This window comes from Simochromis diagramma, unplaced genomic scaffold, assembly GCF_900408965.1.
Source record: "Simochromis diagramma unplaced genomic scaffold, fSimDia1.1 OVJJ01000387.1, whole genome shotgun sequence".
NCBI lineage: Eukaryota > Metazoa > Chordata > Actinopteri > Cichliformes > Cichlidae > Simochromis > Simochromis diagramma.
In genome coordinates, this window is record NW_024387152.1 from 1479199 (window position 1) to 1500281 (window position 21083).

At 40.8% G+C, this 21083-nt stretch overlaps 1 protein-coding gene across 1 annotated transcript in view; it reads left to right on the forward strand.

Annotated features, from left to right (window-relative positions):
• Positions 1–21083, forward strand: part of LOC120743837 (chemokine-like protein TAFA-2) — a 95169-nt gene that overhangs the window by 26761 nt on the left and 47325 nt on the right. Inside the window, exon 2 of the mRNA XM_040047757.1 lies at positions 20829–20929. Coding sequence (XP_039903691.1) covers positions 20830–20929 — 100 coding nt within the window. The 5' untranslated portion in view covers position 20829. The remainder of the gene's footprint in view (positions 1–20828; positions 20930–21083) is intronic.

Here is a 21083-nt window from a genome sequence, read left to right on the forward strand (position 1 = left end):
GCAGTGTATGTTTGTGCGCTGAGCAGCTGGGTATTAACTAGGACACGTTTCCCCAGAATGAAGCAAAGGCAGATTTTGAGCAGGACGCATCTTATCTAAGTCTTTTTCTCATCACTTTTTTACCTCTGCATGAACTGCTCTGTGTGATGCTTTCCTCAGCATATCAGCATGCAGATCTACCTCACTGCTGCAGAAGTGCTGCACTGCTTTGTACCTCATGTACTTTAATTCACTATGCTGCATCACTGGCTTGTCAATTAGATCACTGCTTGAGAGAATCTGTGTGTTTCCTTCTCTGAAATGGATCTGTGGGCTGAAATAGACAAACTCAAACACACCCTTGCAGCCATTTGCTTTTTTCACCCCTCTTACCCCACTACAAATCCTCAAAATGTCGACCTCCTTGCTTTCCCCACTGAATATTACATGTCTTTTTCCTCCCTGGCGCTTTGTATTTGCTGCGGCTTTTTTCCCTTCTCCTTTGTTTTCAATTTTTCTAAGCCAGCAATTGTTTTATCCGTCCCGAGGCAGATTTCCTCTGCTGGTTTTGAGTAAAGGAAAAACTCTTATTTATTCATAAGACAGACATACTCACCTCAGATTGTTCCAAATTGCATTCATGTTCTTGGCTGCGCGTGTTTTGGTGTTGCGTTATAAGTTGAAGATTGAATTAGACTCAAGGAAGGGGAATCGCCAGCAGAGAAACATAATGGATGGCTTTCTATGTGTGTGCCCGTGTGTGTGTGTGTGTGTGTGTGTGTGTGTGTGTGTGTGTGTGTGTGTGTGTGTGTGTGTGTGTGTGTGGCTACATTGCTGATAGTGTCAGGGAGGGATGTGCTCCATTTGGGGAGACCAGTTTTCTGTGATCACAGCTCTGATAAGAATTGTGGGAAACCACACTCACAACAAGCCACCCTGGAATATCAACTAGACATACACACACTCACTCTTTATACACACACACACACACACACTATCTTTCCTTCTGACACACACACACACACACACACACAAATGCAAGCTTATTATGGCAGACATTCAAGTCATATATATCTATATCTATATATAAACATCTGATGTGTTCCATGTTTACGTTTCTGCTGGATGTTGCTCTGAATCTGATTAAGCATCTTGACTTGGGTGAGTTTTCCACGGAAAAAGAGAAGTGCGTGTCCTGCAGGCATATGAGTGCATGAGGCCAAGCATTATTAATGATTTACTGTGATCGTACAGGGACATCTGCCCTGATTAAGCGGATATAGAGAACCGCATCATTCTCAAACTTGCAGGAATACTAGTGCATCACTGTGACTTTTTTTGGCAATTTAATTCTGAAAGGGAAACTTTCACATATTCTATATTTATTATGCATAAACTGGAATATTTCTAGCTTTTTTATTTTGATTTGAATGATTAAGACTGATTGCTTCTTAAAAATTAGAAATCAAGCATCTGAAAATCCTAAAATATTTCCTTCAGAAATGTCAAACTGCTGAAAATTGTATTAATTACCGCACAGCACTTTTTGGGGTCTCATTTAACACGAATTAGTTTAGGTTCCTTTGATAGGAGTCTTCAGGTCATCTGTATTTTTGGGTTGGGTGTTTCTCATCTTCAGGTCCACCAAGTTGAAAGGCCCATCAAGCTCAGTGATAATGCAGTCACCAACGTGTTTGGTCCTCTGGACAGGCGTTAAGGAAAAGGAAATCAGCATCTTCACAAAGCTTAGAGTCTTTAGAGTCCTTTAAAATCCCCTGATAGGTGACTGCATCATAGTTTAACTACCAACACCAGTAGAGGACATGGCAACCTTAATCATTACAGACTGTTAGAACTTCCCACTGGAGTTCAATCACCTTGGATTCTGTACCTTAAATGAAAATTCACTTTCATGTGTCAAGAGGACTTATGATCACTGAGCAACAGTCCAGTTCTTTTTCTCCTTTTTCTCCTTAGTCCAGTTACGACGCTTCCGATGTTCCTTCCGGTTCAGGAGTGGCTTAATAACAGGAAAGCAGAGGGTAGATACGCTGACATGGTCCACTCCTTGTGAAGTTCTTGAATCAAATTTTCTTGACAATTCTCTCAAGGCTGCAGTCATCCTCTTGCTTGTGCACATGTTCCTTTCCCTTCATACCACGTTCTATTAATATGCTGTGATGCTGCACTCCATGAACGCTAAGCCTTTTCAGCAGTGACCCTCTTGGCTTACACTCCTTGTGGAGGTCTTGATGACACTAACTATCAAGTCAGCAGAGTTCCCCATGATTACGGTTGTAGTAGTGAACTAGACTGAAAAATACATAGTCAAATATTAAACTCAGAATGAAGATTTGAATAATTTGAGATACTCGATTTCTCATTTTAATGTGCTGTAAGCCACAGTTACTACAGTTACTACAGTTACTGTAGGCTCTTTACAAAACAAAGCAACTCGAGCCAACTGCTGTTGTGATTTTGCCCTCTATCTAAACGGGCTATGGTTATTCCAAAAGGCCAAGGTAATGGTAGCCATCAAGCTAATATCTCTGACTAGTTTACATTAAGGTAAAAAAAAGGTAAAGTAAATTAAGTTCAAGTTCTTGTTTTGTTTTTCCCTCCCCGAGTGAGGGTGAATATAAATGGTAACAATTTAACCCTCCAGAAAAGCGAAACTCCGTTTGTCCCTCTGTCTGCTTCAGATAATTGCCAGCCCAGCTGCCAATCTGCCTGCCCCAGTGGCTCCAGTTCTCCATTATCATGTCTGATAGACGGTTGTGTGTAGAAGTCAATAGCTCACCCTGATCTGTTGGCAATAACTTCTGATGGGAGTTTTGGTACATGTGCGCCAAATCCCTCATCTGCCGGTTACTGGCAGCAGAAAGCGGTTCCTGCTGGGTGGAATTTGCAATGACAGGATGGACTGTGGTTAAATGTTCAGTTACTAACCTGCCTGTTCCCATATGAGCCTGTACAGAAACGCACCACGCTCCTCTTTCTCAAATACGAACACAGAAGAGTTTGTGTTACATGCTACATGTTTTGTTGTTGTTGTCGTGTTTTGTTTATTTGTGATTTTGTGTTATTGCAGACTGTGATAAATATTATGTGATATGGTGGGTTTGTATGCACGTGTGTGGATTTGCATGCGTGTGTGTAACTGGAGTCCATCTGTTGTTGTGGATGCTGATATGGCAACTGCATCTGTGGGGAGCTGACTAGCACATTAGAGAAAGAACACACACACACACACACACACACACACACACACACACACACACACACACACACACACACACACAAACCTGCATGTAGATAGCTAACAGCTCATTTGACACTGTAATTAAGGCCAAGGATCATGGATCCATTCTTCAGCCCTCTTTCTCAGGGTGTCGTCTGACCTCCAACTATATCAGCATAAGATGGATGTAAAAGAGGAAGGACAGAGGGGGGAGAGGAGAAAGAGCGGGGGTGGATAGAAGAAGAAATCAGAGAGGTGAAAAAAGTAATGGTTTGTGAGAAAATACGGGAGAGTGTGGATGGGGAGTGATATACAGATTGGGAGGGTCCATGTTTATGTGCCTGGAGGTGGGGATAGATTCAGACAGTGTGTGTGTGTGTGTGTGTGTGTGTGTGTGTGTGTGTGTTTGGTGTATCCAGGCATTTCGCTTTCCGTTGCAGTCTCTCATGTTGACCTTACTGGCTGCTTCACCGTTGCATTATTAGGATGGCTTATATTTGTTGCCATCTACAGCTGTCGGCTGCAAATGCACACACGTGTACAGACACACAGTGAGTGTGCACACAGATAACACATCAAATGCATGCATAAGTTATATGCACCAGGCTGGGAGGTGAAATAGGAACAATATGATGAGTTTTCTGGGGAGAAAAACAACGAGTTTTCATTAATTTCCTGCTATTTGCCATAGAGAAAATGAAATTAACACCCCAGTAAGAATAAATTCTATCATCCACACGCTGTAGGGAAATTAGCTTCATTTTGGAAATATGGCAAAAATCTCTATAAAGCCCACACACATTAACTTAGGCAGAAATTAAATAAGAAATTTCACAGTAACACTAACTACCTCTATAAAAACAAATGAATGAGGAATTTAGTGAAAGACTTGGCAGTGAAAGTATGATGCAGGTGAGTGATTGTCATTCTTATCTGAAGCAGTGTTTGGAATAAAGGATCCAGTTGTCATTTCTATAGTCTCTTGGTAAGAAGAAAGAAAGTGTGGTGTTTGTTTGCATGTCCATAGCCGCTGAGTCAGTGAGACGAATTATGGAGAGAGAAAGGGCTGCAGCAGCAGCAGCAGCAGCAGCAGCAGCGTGTGGCAGTGAAGAGCTTTCGGAAGTTGCCTGGCAATGGAGAAATACGATGAGAGAGCTTTTTATTGGCGACAACAAAGAATCCATAAAGTTGCGTTCCAGCAGCTGCTTTTTATAGGCAAAATTTTCAAGGGACATCCTGACCAGGAGACGAGCGTGCTTGTCAGCAGAGGGCATCGTCGGTGCTGACTTCCCTCCCTAGACACACCCATCGAGGTGTCAGAGAATGCTCAGGGAAATGGTGGCTTTGGGGGCGACTTTTAAAGCAACTGAAAAATAAATGGAACTATGATTTAAGTAATAATCCCTGGGATTTGGTGATTCACAAGGATGACATCATGGTATTGAGATAATATTCTATGAAGTATTTTAACACAGAAAAAAACCTTTAAAGCTACTTTAAATACAGCAAAGCAAAAAAAGAAAAAAAAATCAAACTTCTTTACTTTTAAAAACTGTGCATCGAAGCAGAAGGTTGAATTAAATGAAGATGGAACAAAGATCATTAAGTATTTTTATTACTTTAAACAGACTGGAATTTGTTTCATACTGAAAGAGTTTGAAAATTTCTTCTCCTGTCTCTCTTTGCCATCCACATTCAGAGAGTCTAATTCCCATTTATGTGGTTTCGTGTCTTAGCCATTGAATGGCTCACAGCGTGGGCTTTCCCCGAGTCTGAGAACTTCATTTTCTTATCTGCTCAGTGTTCATCCAGACACTGTTCAGGTGAAAGCAGACGGTCTTTTTTGGCTTTTTTTTTCTTGGGAGTGTGATAATTCCCTAGATGGGGAATATTCAACTGAACTATATAGAGTTTTATGTATTTTGGGAACAGAAGGTCCTTGAGGTGAAATGCTTAGCATTGCAGGACTGCAGGTTCCCCCCATGCTGTGCTTAAATCATTACTACCTCTGATAGATGCCCCATCTCCTGCCTCTCTGGGGTCATAAAACGCATAGCTTCTTGGTTTGGTGGTCTACTTCAAAGAGAAATTTATATGTGAGAGGTTGAGAAAGCATTGGCCTTTTAGAAGGTATAGAAGGTATCCCGCTGTCTTTGTGTTTATCGGAATGACTCCTCAGCTCTGCCAGCAGTGTCCTCCAACATGGTTAGCAAGTAAGTGAAATAATTTTATTTAAGATTAGTAAGTCAAACAGATGTATACGTCTATTACCTCACACCATCACACTGAATTACTCAGTTCATCCTTTATTATATTTTTCCAGACTTAGAATGGGGTCTCAGTAAGCATGATCAGCCCATGTAACAGCAATGAGTCTATGTTAACTTGGTTATTTCTGACTGTAAGAACACAGATCACACAAAACTCTAAATAACACAATGCCCTGTAGTGATGAATTGCAAGCATAACTAAAAGCGTTAGAAAAGACCAGAAGTGCAAAGAAGGCATTGTGCATTAGTAGAATATCTCAAGTAGAGACATAAATCCACATGGGTCTCTTTTTTAAATGAAGATTTTTCCATGTCTGCTTTGAAAAATATTTGTGTCCACATGAACATGTGGCTCAAGAGTTGGGAGTTCGTCTTGTAATCGGAAGGTTGCCGGTTCGAGCCCCGGCTTGGACAGTCTCGGTCGTTGTGTCCTTGAGCAAGACACTTCACACGTTGCCTACTGGTGGTGGTCAGAGGGCCCGGTGGTGCCAGTGTCCACCAGTGTGTGTGTGGATGACTGGTTGTGTAAAGGCTGTGTAAAGTGTTATACAAGTACAGGCCATTTAAATAACAATGTCAAGCTAAGAGGATGCCAAAGCAACAGGTGGTGATACAACCCTAAACATGTAGAAATGTTGGCCAATCAGAATCAATATTATGCACAAGCCATGTTGATTTAAGCAAAACAGGATTCGGGTCGTCACAATACTAGAACTTCAACCTCAATCTTAATAACCAGGAAAATACTCAACATAATTTTTTAAAACCTTGAGTGTAAAATGAAAAAGTAAGAAGCATAAACAAAAAATAAAATAAAGAACAATACTGGTCTGTGCACAGAGATTAATCTAAGCCATGTTTATTTCCTGTGCTTCTGGCAGATTTTTCTCAGGTTCACTGTGAGTTAAGAAAAACAGCACTGCTGATATCAGTGCTGTTACAAATGAGTGTGTAATCTGATAAATGTTAGTACTGATTAGGATTTGAGTATAGATTTTTTAGAAACCTTATTCAGCACATACATCATACAGCTACTAAACAAGTAATGTTATGTTTTCAGTTTGGCATTGAGAGATATCAGTACTGGTGACATCACTACCCTGGAATGGTCACCAATTTATCAGAGCTAAAGCTCCGAGTGCTCAGATAGCGTAGAAAAGCGCCATATAAGAACCAGTGCATTTACCATTTATCATTTACAGAACTAGCACCGTGACAGACAACCAAGCATATTTATACCTGCGGCCTCTTTAGAATAGTAAATTGACGTGCTTGCCACGATTTCCTGTTTTGATATCAGCTTATATTTATGTTTATGTCCTTCAAGAGTTGTTTGGTGAACAGCTATTAAACAGGATCTGAATTATTACTGTTATTGTCACGTCTCCTCATCAGTGTGGCACTGGCTGAAACTTGTTGGCAAGCATGTCGAATATTGATCTTTGGAAGGACGACATCGAAACTGAAGAGAAATGATTGGTTTCATGCCAATATACCAATAATTAGTGTTAATCCAGAAACACTTAACACTGTGATTTTGTTTGGATAAATATTGGCAAGTACTTGCTGCTGGTTATATGTGTGAAAGCTTCCAAATGATTAACTTAACTGTTAGTTTTCGTTTACCTACCTGTTCAGTATCGTGATTCATTTGAATGTAAATAGTTACAGCGTTATCACATTTTTGAAATTCATTATACTGCGTACAGCTTATTTACCTATTGCCATCTTAGACATTAACATACATTATCAAGTTCTAAATCGTAGTCTTGTGCTACTTATTTTGGAAACTGTTAGTAAAACTATTTTTAAGTCAGCCTCAGCCTGATACACATGGGCCTACAGGGACCACCCAAGCAGATGCTTCATTTACAGAATTATGCATTTAGGGCAGAGAAATAGGTCTGAGCTGGGGAGTTTAGGAGAGTTACAGAATGAGACCAGAGAGGACTGAAGCCATCAATGAGACGCTCCGCTTTCAATGCTGTGTTGTGCTTTCAAAATTACATAATCTAGTGAAAGACAGAAAAAAGGAAACAAAACAGGAAGTCATTCCAGTGCTGTTTCCTCTCTTTGGGGTTTCATAAACCCGAGGCAGAGTTTCTGGAGAAAAGCTCGGACCCTAAATGCCACCTCCTGCCCCTCATCTGCTCACATCAGTAATCATCACACAAAACGTCACATGCGTGTACACACACACACACACACACACACACACACACACACACACACAATCGTTCACTGAACTTTTTTACTTTTATCCTGCTTCATCCCCCCCCTTGTCAAACACTATGTTTTTTGACATTTTCAACTCAAACTAGCGGTGTTGGCAGTCCTCCACTGACTCACATGAATGAACCCAGCTCCGGATGAAGGTTTTTTGCGCCCAGATTGAACATTTTTTTAAGGTCCCTAACTGGCAGCAGCTTGTCTTTTAATCTGGCATGACTGAGTTTAAATGATATATCGGTGTCCTCTGTGGCAGGTGCTGTATTCAGAGAGTGTGTTTGTTTAATCTTTACAGTCTTTACTTTCAACAGGGCATAAAGTGACTGAGCAGTGAAGCCAGGATTTGTGTTTAGATGTATGAAACTATATCTTTTAAATGTCATCAATTGTTTGATGTTAGGAAAAATACATATCTTCATAGCCTTATTACCGTTGTAATAATTCAAAGGTTTATAAAAAATGCTAGAAGAAAGACCTATTTTTACTACAAGTCCGCAGAAACTAGAGGAAGATAGAAATGGACGTGGGGTAGAATCTAAATATGCCAGCTGAGGGCAGTGGAGAAAAGAAAAAGCCCCGGTCTTCTGAAAACCACAGTGTGATGAAAAATTAAGTTGGGAAGCACAGAGAGGAAAGTATAGACAGAGAGAGGGAGAAGGAGAGAGAGAGTAAGTGCTTTTACTGCCGGTCGCTTTCACCTGTCTGTCTGGGAGATAGACGGATGAAATCGCACTCCCATTAAAGTGAGCTGGAAAAGTAGAACCTGCGTTCTTCCTGTGTCCCTGAGTACAGAAATAAGCGAAGAGCTGCTCCTTTTCTTTGCATCCAACAGCTTAACTGTGCTGGAGGAAGTTATCCTAAAGCCTCTGAGGCTCTGCAGTTCTTTATTGTTTTCACTCTCTGATGAGACTTTAACTGATCGGCCTGTTTTCATTTCTCGTTCAGGTACAACAAAATCTCATTGGTGTCACAGTTTAACTTTGCAAGTGCTCCTATTCTTCAGAAACAAAGCTCTACAAGCTTTCAAGTACTGAATGGGCTTCCACCTGTTTCATTAAGTGTTGTAATAATTTCAGCCAAAAGTCTACAAAAGTAAAAAAAAACAAAAAAAAAACTGCAATTAAATTGAATTAAAGAAGCAATCTCTTCCTTCTGGGTTATTTTTTCCATCCGTGCTCTCCCATGCCTGACGCTTCCGGGCTTCCCACATCAGGGAGCACATAGTGGAGGCCATTAGCATTTTGCTTTAATATATTTCCTCAATTCCAAAGCTTCAAGAGATCCCTCTTTGCATTTGTTTATTTAGTTCAAAGTGTTCTTTTCTGTCATTGCCCAAGAACCTCGCCGGAAATTGAAGTGTAGTCAAAATGTGATAGATAAATATAAAAGTGGTCTGCTGTGTATTCTACGGAGAGAAGGACTTTGATGTTATTTTTGCAGTGTTAAGCCAGCTTACAGGGTTGGTGTAGCTCACGCCTGTAGGTGAAGCCTGGCAATTCCTTTTTTCTTTTATTGTTTGATGCTGTTGGACTAGTGGCTGATAGAAAGGCTCAGACAACATAACTGCGTTAACCACCTGGATCTGTACTGTCAGCAGCCACACACTGCAGCGCTGTTTTTTCTCTCTCTGTGTATGTGTGTGTGCGTTTGACCTGAGGATGTTTTTGGGGTGGCTGTGCTGTGTGTGGACGATGGATTGGTAGTGACATCAGGATCGTACCTTGCGGTGCAGCGGGCTCTCCAGGTTAGCACAGCATGCGACAAACCAGAGCCAGAGCCAAAGAAGGAGAGAGGATGGAGATGGATGGAGTGTGACACCCTTGGGTCGACTCAAGCTTCGGGGATGTGTCGGGGACACACATGTAGCAGCAGCAGGCAAAAGCTGATTTGAGAGATGGGGGATGTCAAGTCTGTGATGTGCACTCTGCTGCAGTCATAGTGTGCTGTTAACTAGTGAATGAATGATAAGAGGTTGAGGAATGGAGGAGGAAATGCCCACTCCTCATTATCTCACTCCCTCTTCTTCCCCCGATCCTTCTCCTGATTCTCATGCGCATTGACTCACACGTTTCAGATATAATGTTTCCACAATGGTAGTTAAATTGGAGGTTTAAATTTTAGCCACGGGCCTTTTCTACAGGTCACATGGAGGGAGTTTAGCCACAAGGACCAAACTGTGGATTTGATTAATGAAAGACACACATGAATCACACACTCATGCATGCAAATGCACACATACACACACACACATGCTTCTGGCAGGATCGGGGAGGCCTAATCAAGCTGAAATCTCCCGAGGTTGCAATTAGGTTTGGAAAGTCCTTGCAGTTCTAACTCTGGCTACAAAACAAGCCCGTCCATTAACTCGCAAGAATACCCAGAATCCATTCGGCAAATCATCATCTCCCAATTCTTGTCCACTGTTGTGTGTAGCATCTACATGCTAGTTTAGTAAGAGTGGAGATACAAGGTGCAGGCGACACACACCAGCAGTTTTTCATACCTTATTATTTTTGTTCTGGTATTACAACAGTGTAATTCAGGCTGCACCAGGATCTGGCCTTAACAGCATTTCTGTCATGTACCCCGTGATCTCACAAAAGATAAATCAGACTAGATGGAAAATTCAGTATAAAAAATCAACTTTGTGAACGTTTTATGGTACATTTTTCCGTTAATGGACAGGCGATGGTGAAGAGGAAGACAAAAGCATTTTGTCAGGTTTAAGTACAGTACTTGGAAACCCTGGTTACTGGTAACCTTGGATTCCTTCCTTCTCTTTCATCCTTGAACCATTCCCTTTGGCTCTTTTGCTTACTTCCTATGCACTTGCCTAATTACCTTTCATCTTTCTCTGCGTCCTTTCCTTTCTTTTTTGCTGCTTCTTGTCGGTATCAAACAGCAGCTTCCATTTTCTCTTGATAGTTTTCACTTTAAATAGAACAACAAGCTTGCGAGCATCATGATGACCTTTGCTCCTCGGGCGAGTGAGATAGTCAGCTCTCCCTTAAATTATCAGGATGATTATGATTCATATCTATTGTTCCAAAGTCACAGTCATACAATAGCTACTTAATTTCAATGCTCAAGGACAGAAAAAAATACAAGGTAACAGATTGTAGGGATCACAGATGTCACCGCTAATTGGTGCCAAAGAGTTTCTCACTGTTAGAGCTGAAATTACTCTCATTGCAATAAAAGACGATATAACAATGGGGAAATTTTAGGGCCCATAAACACCTTGTGTGGCCCTCAGAAAAATAATAACATTGGTGGTGTGCAGCACTGGTGAATTGAAGTCAGCAGGACAGTTTTCTTCTATTTGTTAACTAATTGCGAGCACAATTTACTCTAACGTGAATACTATTATTATAAATACGACAAAGAGATGAGACAAATAAGGCTTTGTCTCTTTGTCATTAAGCTAGTGGAGTCAACATGTTGTTGATGTCACTGGTAAACAAAAAAATAAATAAATAACCTTTCAGCATATTGTAATTCAAGTGATGTGAGAGGGAACTCGACTCTTACACCTCTTCTTGGCTCTGTTTTCAGGTGTTATAAAATCTAGCCTGTAATGGGAGACTGACTTTGACCAATCATAGGTCTCAGAGAGAGAGAGAGAAAGCAGTAAAATAAAGTGGTGCTATGTTGTGAGCTGAGGATTTTCACATATGAGAGCAGGGTTTTAACCTTGTGTGAAGCCAAATGCCTTTATTAACTGGCGCACTTACTCGTAGAGCATGTATGGCCATACTTGCTGTTTGTTCTGTGCTCAGAAAAAGAGGGAGGAGCTGCAGGAGGAGGTCTGTCTGATTTAAATGGTAAAAAAAAAAAATCTCCAAGAGCTTTTTACTGAATTGGAGAAGCTAATTTCACCCCGTTTTTAATGTTTTTGACTATCTCATTATAATAAAATCCCTGCACTCATATGCTGACATGAAAACCCGTTACCATAGTTACAAGCTGCATAAGTATACAGTGTACTGTATATTACTTTTCATGTTGCTTACAGACCTTTATGAGCAGATGGATCCAGCTGTAGTTTAGTTTAAAAAAATCAACAAACTAGTTGATGTTACATATACCGGAGTCTGCATACACGTGGGTTGACCACGAGAGACCAGAGCTACTGCTGAAAGACATGTCACCATTCCCCAACTATAAAGTTCCCGATGGCTATTATTTAAAATAAATGTTGTAAAGAAGCCTTATCAGATGTTTCTGTTGGCTGAACTGTGAGCTCAGCTGTTAAAATGCTGCATTTGATTCGCTTTCACACCACTAATGAGATGTACCTCTACATTTCATGTAGAACTGGACCTGATGCTCTCAGGTTGGCTGGTTTGCACCACAGTTGAGGTGACAGCTTTCACATTGGCCTAAATGAACCACACTAAATGGACAATTGCGTCTGTATAAACTGAACAGGGGTGTGAAAGCAGCCCTAAAAATCCCTTATAGTGTACTGGCACAACTGCTACTTTGAAACAGTTTATTCCCTCTTCAAAATGATGTCACTGAAAGACTGTTTCTCAATATGCACAACAATAAAAATGTCAGTTTTTGTGACCGTGGGTAACAATGTGTGTGTTCTAATATCAAAATCGCTTTATGTTAATTGCTGCGGTGACTGATGCAGAGCGCACGGGGATCTCATTTTCCAAATGGCTTATATCTTAAAGAATGGAAACTCCTGGAGTATTAATGTATTTCTACTACATTTTTCTCTATTACCACTGGGAGCTCATCCAGGGCTCATATGCCCGTGAGATGTCTGTCCGGCTTTAGCTAAGATGCATACAAACACACACGCCCACGTGTGCGCACACACAAAAACAGACTGGAGATATGGAGAGGAAACTGATCAGCTGCGTGGAGCGGGGAGGGCATTCCAATGGGACTAATTAAAGGGATGGAACAGACTGCTGAAGTCATTGGAGACCACCGCTCTTTCACCAACTATTCCTTTCTCAACTCGCTTTTACTTCCTCTTTTGCTCCTCTGTGTTCTGTTAAAAAAGCTACATCATCCAGGGTTATAAGATTTAATGCTGTTTTCTCACCAGTGTTAACGCTAAAGATGTGATTAGAGGAGTTTAGGATTTCTGGAGTCTGCACTGCTTGAAGCGCTTGTTTACCAGCCGCTGTGATCTCGAAATTCACAAAGTTCCGAACTCACACGTGGACTTTTGGTTTGTCAGTATAGAAAATTTGTCTGCTGCCTTTGAGTGTGTGCAGATGTGTGAGTCACCGTCCTCTGATGAGTTTGATACTGATGGAGAGTCGAGCTGTTTAGAAGCTATTGATCAGAACCCCTTGTTCCTGAGCAGTCAGACACACACGTACACAAACACACACGTACACAAACACACACACAACCACAGTGCTCCTCTCCACTACTCTCTCTCTCTCTGTCTTCTGCTGCCCCTTTCTGAATCCATTTCTATATCACACACCCACTCATTCTGCGGCAGACAGACCAAACAACCAGCCATAATGAAGTGGCACTGCATCATCACAAACACTGCTGTGTATCTAAATGAGCTGGAGAGGAAGCAGGCACTGTCTCTGCTTTGTTTCCTAATTATTTAGTACCAGCAGAAGATAGGTGAGGACAGCAGGAAGAGGGTGAGAGGAGAAGGGAGAGAAGGAAAGATATAGGAAGACTGGAAGAGATGAAAGGAACAAGAGATGAAAAGTACACACACACACACACACACACACACACACACACACACACACACACACACACACACACACACACACACACACACACACACACACACACACACATATGATTCTCTCACTCTCTGTGTGTGTGTGATGCCCCCTAACCAGAGAAAGCCTTGGCTCAGCCTGTCTGGCTTTTCAGCTTCTCCCAGCTCTACAAATGCCTGGCTGCATAACCAGATGACTCACACACCAAGCTCAGAACTCGAGCCAGAGCTTAACACACACTTCCTCACGGCAAAAGCGGTCTCACACGTGCGTGCAGATACATCCTTGAATATAGAATATGTGCACAAAATAAACACATCAAATTATGCCCAGATCCAACCAGGTGTGTGCATAATCTCATCTGGATTTAGTTAATCTGCCCAGACTCTCACACAAAAACTGGAGAGCTTGGTTTGTTTTACTTACATCATCACAGATCTTTTCAAAAGTATTTTATTTTTGTTTTTTTAATGCCATGACTTTCCTTCGTTACTAGTAGAGTTATTCATTACCACCATTTTTAGAGAGTTTGGGTTTTTTGTTTGTTAAACCACTTAACACTGACCTCTGAATCATTACAGCATAAAAGGAGCCTAACTAAAGGGATGAACCAGAGTTTTATTGACACATAGCAGGCAACTTAAAAAATAACCAATTTTAGATTGTATGTTTAGCCACTAGCAGCCTGTCATAAAAGCACATCATTTAGCGTGATTTAATTTTACTTTTCTATGAAAAGAGCCAAAAATTACACACTTACTGTATCAGTGATAAAATATTACTGCCCCAACAAGGTCATTCCCAAATAACTATTAGCTGTAAACTTGCCATCGTGCCAAGATAAGAAAACTGGAAAGTGGAGAATAAAAGAAAAATGATCAGCCCTAAAAATCTATCTGCAGCAGATGAACAGTATCTGAAAGTTGTGTATTTAATGGGAAACATTGCCAAATCTGAGAGATGTATCTGGGCCTAGTTGACCCAACTGCTACAGTATTTGATGAAGCTTCATTAGAAAAGATCTGAGTGGAAGGATGACTATCAAGAAGCTGATCTTAAAGAAGGGAATCAGGAATAAGAGGTTAGGGTGTTTCAAATTACACAAGAGCTAGGCTGAAAATCCGTGGCAACAGATGTTATGGAGTGACAAATTCAGATTTTATTTTTTGTTGTCTATATGTGCGAATAATATAGGTACAACAGCGAGGTTCTACATCCATCCATCCATTTGCTTCCGCTTATCCTTTTCAGGGTCGCGGGGGATGCTGGAGCCTATCCCAGCTGTCATAGGGCGAGAGGCGGGGTACACCCTGGACAGGTCGCCAGTCTGTCGCAGGGCTAACACACAGGGACAGACAACCATTCGCACTCACATTCACTCGCACATTCAAACCTAGTGGCAATTTGGATTATCCAATTAACCTATCCCCACAAGTTGCATGTCTGTGGACAGTGGGAGGAAGCCGGAGTACCCGGAGAGAACCCACGCAAACACGGGGAGAACATGCAAACTCCAGGTTCTACAGCCATCTGTAAAACAAGGTGGAGGCTCTTTCACGGGTTGGGGCTGTATTTCAACCTGTAATCATGGGGATCTTATCAAAATTGATGAAATTATGGAAGCAGAGAAGTAACATCTGTTTTTGATTCACTATGCATTATCATCTGGAAAGAGTTTGACTGGCAGCGCCTTCATTTTCAGCACGACGATGACCCCAAACACACTGCCAGTTCTTAGAAAGAAAAACATTATCAGTCATAGACTGACCTCCTCACAGCCCACAGCTCAACATTATTGAAGCAGTGTGGGATCATTCAGTTCAATTGGATTTGATTTTGTTTATATAGCACCAAATCACAACAATAGCTGCCTCAAGAAGCTTTATATTTAAAAACTGTACAATAATACAGAGAAAACCCCATCAATCAGATGATGCCATATGAGAAAGCACCAGGTGAAAGTGGGAAGGAAAAACTCTCTTGTAACAGGATGAAAAGGGAGGAAGGCAGGGCAAAGAATAATAATAATAGTTCATGCTTAAATGCAAAGTGGTGTATCAACTTGATATAGAACAAAAGTAGAAAGAAGAAAAGAAGAGCTTTGAATTTATTTCAAGAAACCTGGTGAACTATTCCTGAAGACAACAAGAAGAAATGATGAGTTCAAGCTCCATGTATGTTTGCACATGGTTCAATAAATAACTGCAGCTATTCCCAGTCTCCTAACAAAATATAAAGAAATGAGGGATGACTGAAGACATTTGCTCACTACTAATGTTTAGTGTTTGGAGGTTGGAGTTGGAGTACGACCGAGACTAGTAGTAGTATATAGTTGACTTAGTTGAGTTTTGAGCAAAGCTATAGATATTTAAACAACATATGTAAAAGATAAAAAAGAGCTCAGCTGCCTCTTGCATTTGCTTTTGCTTTACCAGCATCCTGCAGTTATTTATTCACACCAGTGCGCAAACACGTGTACACAAGTTTACTGACCAAACAGTTTCCTTGGTAGAAAACACACAGCTTGTTTGTCTGTTGAAGAACTTTTTGTGTGTACTTAGTGCCCAGAATGTAAAGTGCTTTAATTATGTGCATCCTTTACTTCAGTGGAAACACCTGCCAGCATTTGGATACCCAGTACTTTAAGTGTTTACTCACCATTGTTGGCCTTGTCCACATTGAATACACACACATAAATAAAATCTGTTATTTGATCAGTATAGTTGATGAATATATTTTTATAATCAGAAAAGTTGTTTTTATTAGATTTATTGGTCAGTTGTTTTGTACTTGCTTGCAGATTCTTGTCAGACCTGAGGGTATAAAAGCTTTGTGTTACAGGTTTTTTTTGCTTTGTTGTTTTGCTTGTTTTTGTTGTTGGCTGCTTGGACATTGGCAGTATCTGTTCTCTAATAGGTCTTTATTTCTTTACCCAAAACAAACGTGCACCTGTCCTGAGTCGGCTCCGTGTCTTAGTGTGCATTGTGCCTTCATCCTGCAGTCTTTTCTTTCTCAAATTTGTGGCCTCGTGACTTGCAACAGCAGCAACAGATTCAGCAGCATATGGGTGGATGTTGCCGACGGAACACAATTTTTCACTCAGTAGCATATTTGAGATGCTGTATTCACATTTTGAAACGTATGCCCCAAAGAGCAATGCGGTTCCTCTGAAAAGCCGACAGTTAGTGCGCCATGACAGGGAGTGCTGTCTTTAAGTGGGATGAAAGTGGTAAAAGCAAATAGCCAACACTGCCAAACCTGAAGTGGATGATGATGTTTTCTTTCCATCTTGTTTCCACACTGTGCCAGGCAAGTCTGGGCACAAAAATGCCAGAACCATTCTTGGCACATCCCCAGTGCTTTTATTGCAGTGAACAGTGAAATAGCCTTTTTTGTATTTATTAGGGAGACAGAAGGTCACTGCAGGGTATAATTGCCAGTTGTGTATGTTTGACATTAGTCGTAGAGTATAAGGGTTATACATGACTGTTTTCTCAACAATCATGCATGGCAGTGACGTTGTGCTGGCTAAATTCTACAGGATGCTCACAGTTACTACGTTAAGAAGGTGTAACACAGATGATACATCACGGCATTAGAGAAATGACATGTGACGCTCAACGTGACTCAAGTATGGACATAATTGTGCCACAGGCATAAAAAGTTTTAAAATCACAAACACTGTTAGGATTCATCATCTGTCTTTGTACATATTATTTTAGAATCCATGAATTAGAAGAAGAATTATCAAGACCATTTTAAAATAAGTAGATGGATCAGCTAAGGCACCAGATGCAGTTCTTGGGTCCCGTGTCAGATCTTTGCTGGCTATTTTCCTGACTTCCATCCATCCATCCATTCGCTTCCGCCTATCCTTTTCAGGGTCGCGGGGGGCGCTGGAGCCTATCCCAGCTGTCATGGGGCGAGAGGCAGGGTACACCCTGGACAGGTCGCCAGTCTGTCGCAGGGCATTTTCCTGACTTTCAGATACTAATACAGATATCTGTTGTAGATAGACCACTTTTTCTTTTGTCCTTCACTTGTCTAGTTTCCAAAGATTTTTTAAGGACACACTGCACATAATTCTGACATGTACCAAGTTTTTGGCTAATGGTTGTTTGGGAATCACTTTGTTGGTACAAAAATTAAGGTTTTAAGTAGTTTATTATGTGTAGGTTCTTCCATTGTGTTAGGTCCTTTTTTATGTTTGCAGTAAGTGGTTTGTGGTTCAGATCATCCACCAGTTGGAACTTGGATTTGGATGGATTGATCCCCAGTTCCTTCAATCCGCATATCAAAGTATCCTTAGGGAAAATACTGAACCCCAAGTTGCCCTGGTTCCTTTAGAGAATGAACTTGTGTGCGTGAACTGGGTGATTGAAAGTGTTTTGAGTCCTCAACTGAAGTAGAAAGGTGATATATAAGTAGTATAGTCTATTTACCATTATCATTTATTAAGTGGCTTAACAACAAAAACAAAAAAATAAAAACAATTCAATCAATCATAAATATTTAATCTCTGTAATATTTTAGATATTTATAATTGAGCTATTTGTATATATACTAGAGCTATTTCTTATGTTTTGTAACTTTGTAATATATTGTATTATTATTTAATTGAGTTCATTCTGTCACTGCTCTTATTGGAGCAACTGTAACCACATAATTTCCCTTTGGATTATTAAAGTATTCTGATTCTGAAAAAACAAACAAACAGATTTCTGTGAAAGTGGTCAGACACATGGACTGGAAATGAGTGAAAAAGCAGCCAAAAAGAAACAATGAAAGACTTTCAGAAAGCCTGGAGAATTATTGCTCAAGTGTCCTTTAAAATGACAAGAAAGTCTGGCAATTTGAAGGCAAAACATAAAGAATGAGGGCTAAAGGCTGTCGCACAGTTCTATAGTTTAACATATGTCAACTTGCACTTCCAGTCTCGTAGTAATAATACATTTTATTTGTATAGACCCATTAAGAAGCACTATATTCAAACAGTGTATTTATACAGAAAGCCAGTTGTAAGAGTCCTCTGTCTCTCTTACACACACACACACACACGCACACACACACACACACACACACACACACACACACACACACACACACACACACACACACACACAAAGATTTAAAATGTGACATATGAAAGATGTTAACCAGAGGATCAAAGAATATCAAAGACATCACATGTAATGAAATCACATAAAAAGTGTCTCAAAAAGTGATTTAGAGGTTTACTAATTCTGCACATTTTGTTTCCTCAGGTAGGTCATTCCAAAGTTGAGAGGCCCTAAAAACAGAAGCACAATCACTTTTAGATTTTATTCTTGACTATGATTTAGCCAAAAGGGCCCCATGTGAGGATCTAAGGCTTGAAGCTGGCTCATACAGGGTCAACATTTCATCCAAGTAGCTTGGGGCCAGATTGCAACATCATTAAAAAGTGATGATTAAAATCTTAAAATCAATTCTAAATCGTACAGGGAGCCAATGGAAAAAAGCCAGGAATTGAGTGATGTGATTGCTGTCTGCTAATACCAGTAAGAAGCTGTGCTGCTGAATTCTGAACCAGCTGCAGGCAAGAGAGTAACTTTTCATTCATGCCAGACAGGAGAGAGTTGCAGTAGAGAAAATAAATATGTGGATGGCTTTCTCCAGGTCTCGGTGTGAAAGTTTTATTTGTTTTCCACTAGACATACTTCTAATTTCTAGGAAGCAAGACTGAACAGCTTTATACATGTGTGATTCAAACCTAGGAACAAAATCAATTTGAACTTAGTTTCTGCAACAGGCTCTACTTTAGTTCAATAAAGAGAAATGGAAGAACTCACTTGGAAGAACTGAACATTGTTTATTGAGAAATTATTATATTTGGTGATTAGACTCTGATGACCCATCATGGCAGAATGGAGTCCCAGCGGCGATTTAGGACAGGACTCCCCGGAGTCTAGATGCTGGTGGTGGTGAAGACGAAGACTGAGGCTTGGATACATCTCTGAGGTGTCTGTGAGTTGGAGATGGGCAGGAGGTGGGTTGCACGAATGAGTTTGAAAGGGAAAATGATGGAGATCACAGATGTAAATCACATAAAGCAGAGGTTGATTGGCTCAAAGAAGGCAGGAAAGAAGATGATTGGACTAGAGTAATGATGACAGCATTGAGACTGACAGCGTGGGAAAGTGGGAGTGATTTAAAGAATGGAAAAGCAACCTGACACCCAGAAAACCAGCCAGATGAGTGATTACAGATCTTCCTTACTGAACTTATGCCCAAGCTTCATTAGAGAGAACTCGAAGAGAGCTTTCAGTGATTTTAAGACAGTTTTCTGAGATTGAATATAACTGTTTTATGGCGTTAGGTTGAAGGTGCAGCCCCACAGCAAAAGATTATCCTCAGGACTTTCTGCCAAAAAGGAAACCCTTTCACCACAGAGTTTAAATGGTAATAACTTCAATCCAAAACCATGCTCTCGAGTCCCAACCAGACTTTACCCTAATGATCTGCCAAATAGGAAAAAATACGCGTAAATGTAAAAAGGTTTGTGTTGAACATGGTTTAACCAGCAGTCTTCTGAGTGATAGTCCCGTGTTTCAGACATCCACCAAGCCCAGCTCTTAATGTGGACTGCGTTAGGTGCTTTTTGTGTACTTGCAGTCAGTTATGTGGTTCAGGTGGTAGAATGAATGTGTATGGATTGGTCCTCTGCTCATCCAGCCCGCATGCCAATCAAGTATCCTTAGGCAAGAGACTTAACCCCAAGTTGCCCTCAATAGATCCTTTAGAGCAGTGGTTCTTAACCTTGTTGGAGGTACCGAACCCCACCAGTTTCATGTGCGCATTCACTGAACCCCTCTTTAGTGAAAAATAAAATATGATGTTTTTCAAATTCAAGACATAGATATGTTTTTTTACTCTGCACAAAATGAGGCACGCATGTCATGGCGGAGGCTCTGCCGAACCCCTAGGGTTCGATCGAACCCAGGTCAAGAACCACTGCTTTAGAGTATGACTGTGTGAATGTTGCTCTTTACACCACCTGACTTCTTAAAGTGTTTCTACCAAAACGCCTAACATGTTATTGTGCGAGAACGTTCTGGTGAATTCATGGGAAACACTGAACTAACCTTTGCGCTTCAGCTGATGCTTTTTTCACTTCATGCATGAACATATACAGCAGTGTGTGGTGCTTGATGAGGTTCAGACTTGCATAAATGAGAAAGGTGGAGCCCAATTAGGCAGAGGGGGATAGAGAGTCACTAATAACAGTTCTGCAGTGAGAATCAAATGAATATTTTTTGCATATATACAAGTAAAGCAATGCATTCTCTAAATTTGTCTCTTCTCTTGTGTCCACTAACAACATTTGTGTGCTTACTTTCCCTTTGACAGAATGCGGGAACGGGGTCCTTGCATTTGTGGAGTAGGTGTGTGGAGTCTGCTGCTATCTCTTTGTCTGGCCTCCCTCACACATGCACACAGAAGCCACACAGGTAGGTAGCTGTATATCTATATGTCCGCTTGTGTACTGTATATTCACCTGTCGGTGGGTCATTGTCTGTTTACAACATCCACAATATTGGCTCTATTGTAGATTACCTCTGCAGCCAATTTCTTTTCACATATTGTAAAGTTATAGTGAATACA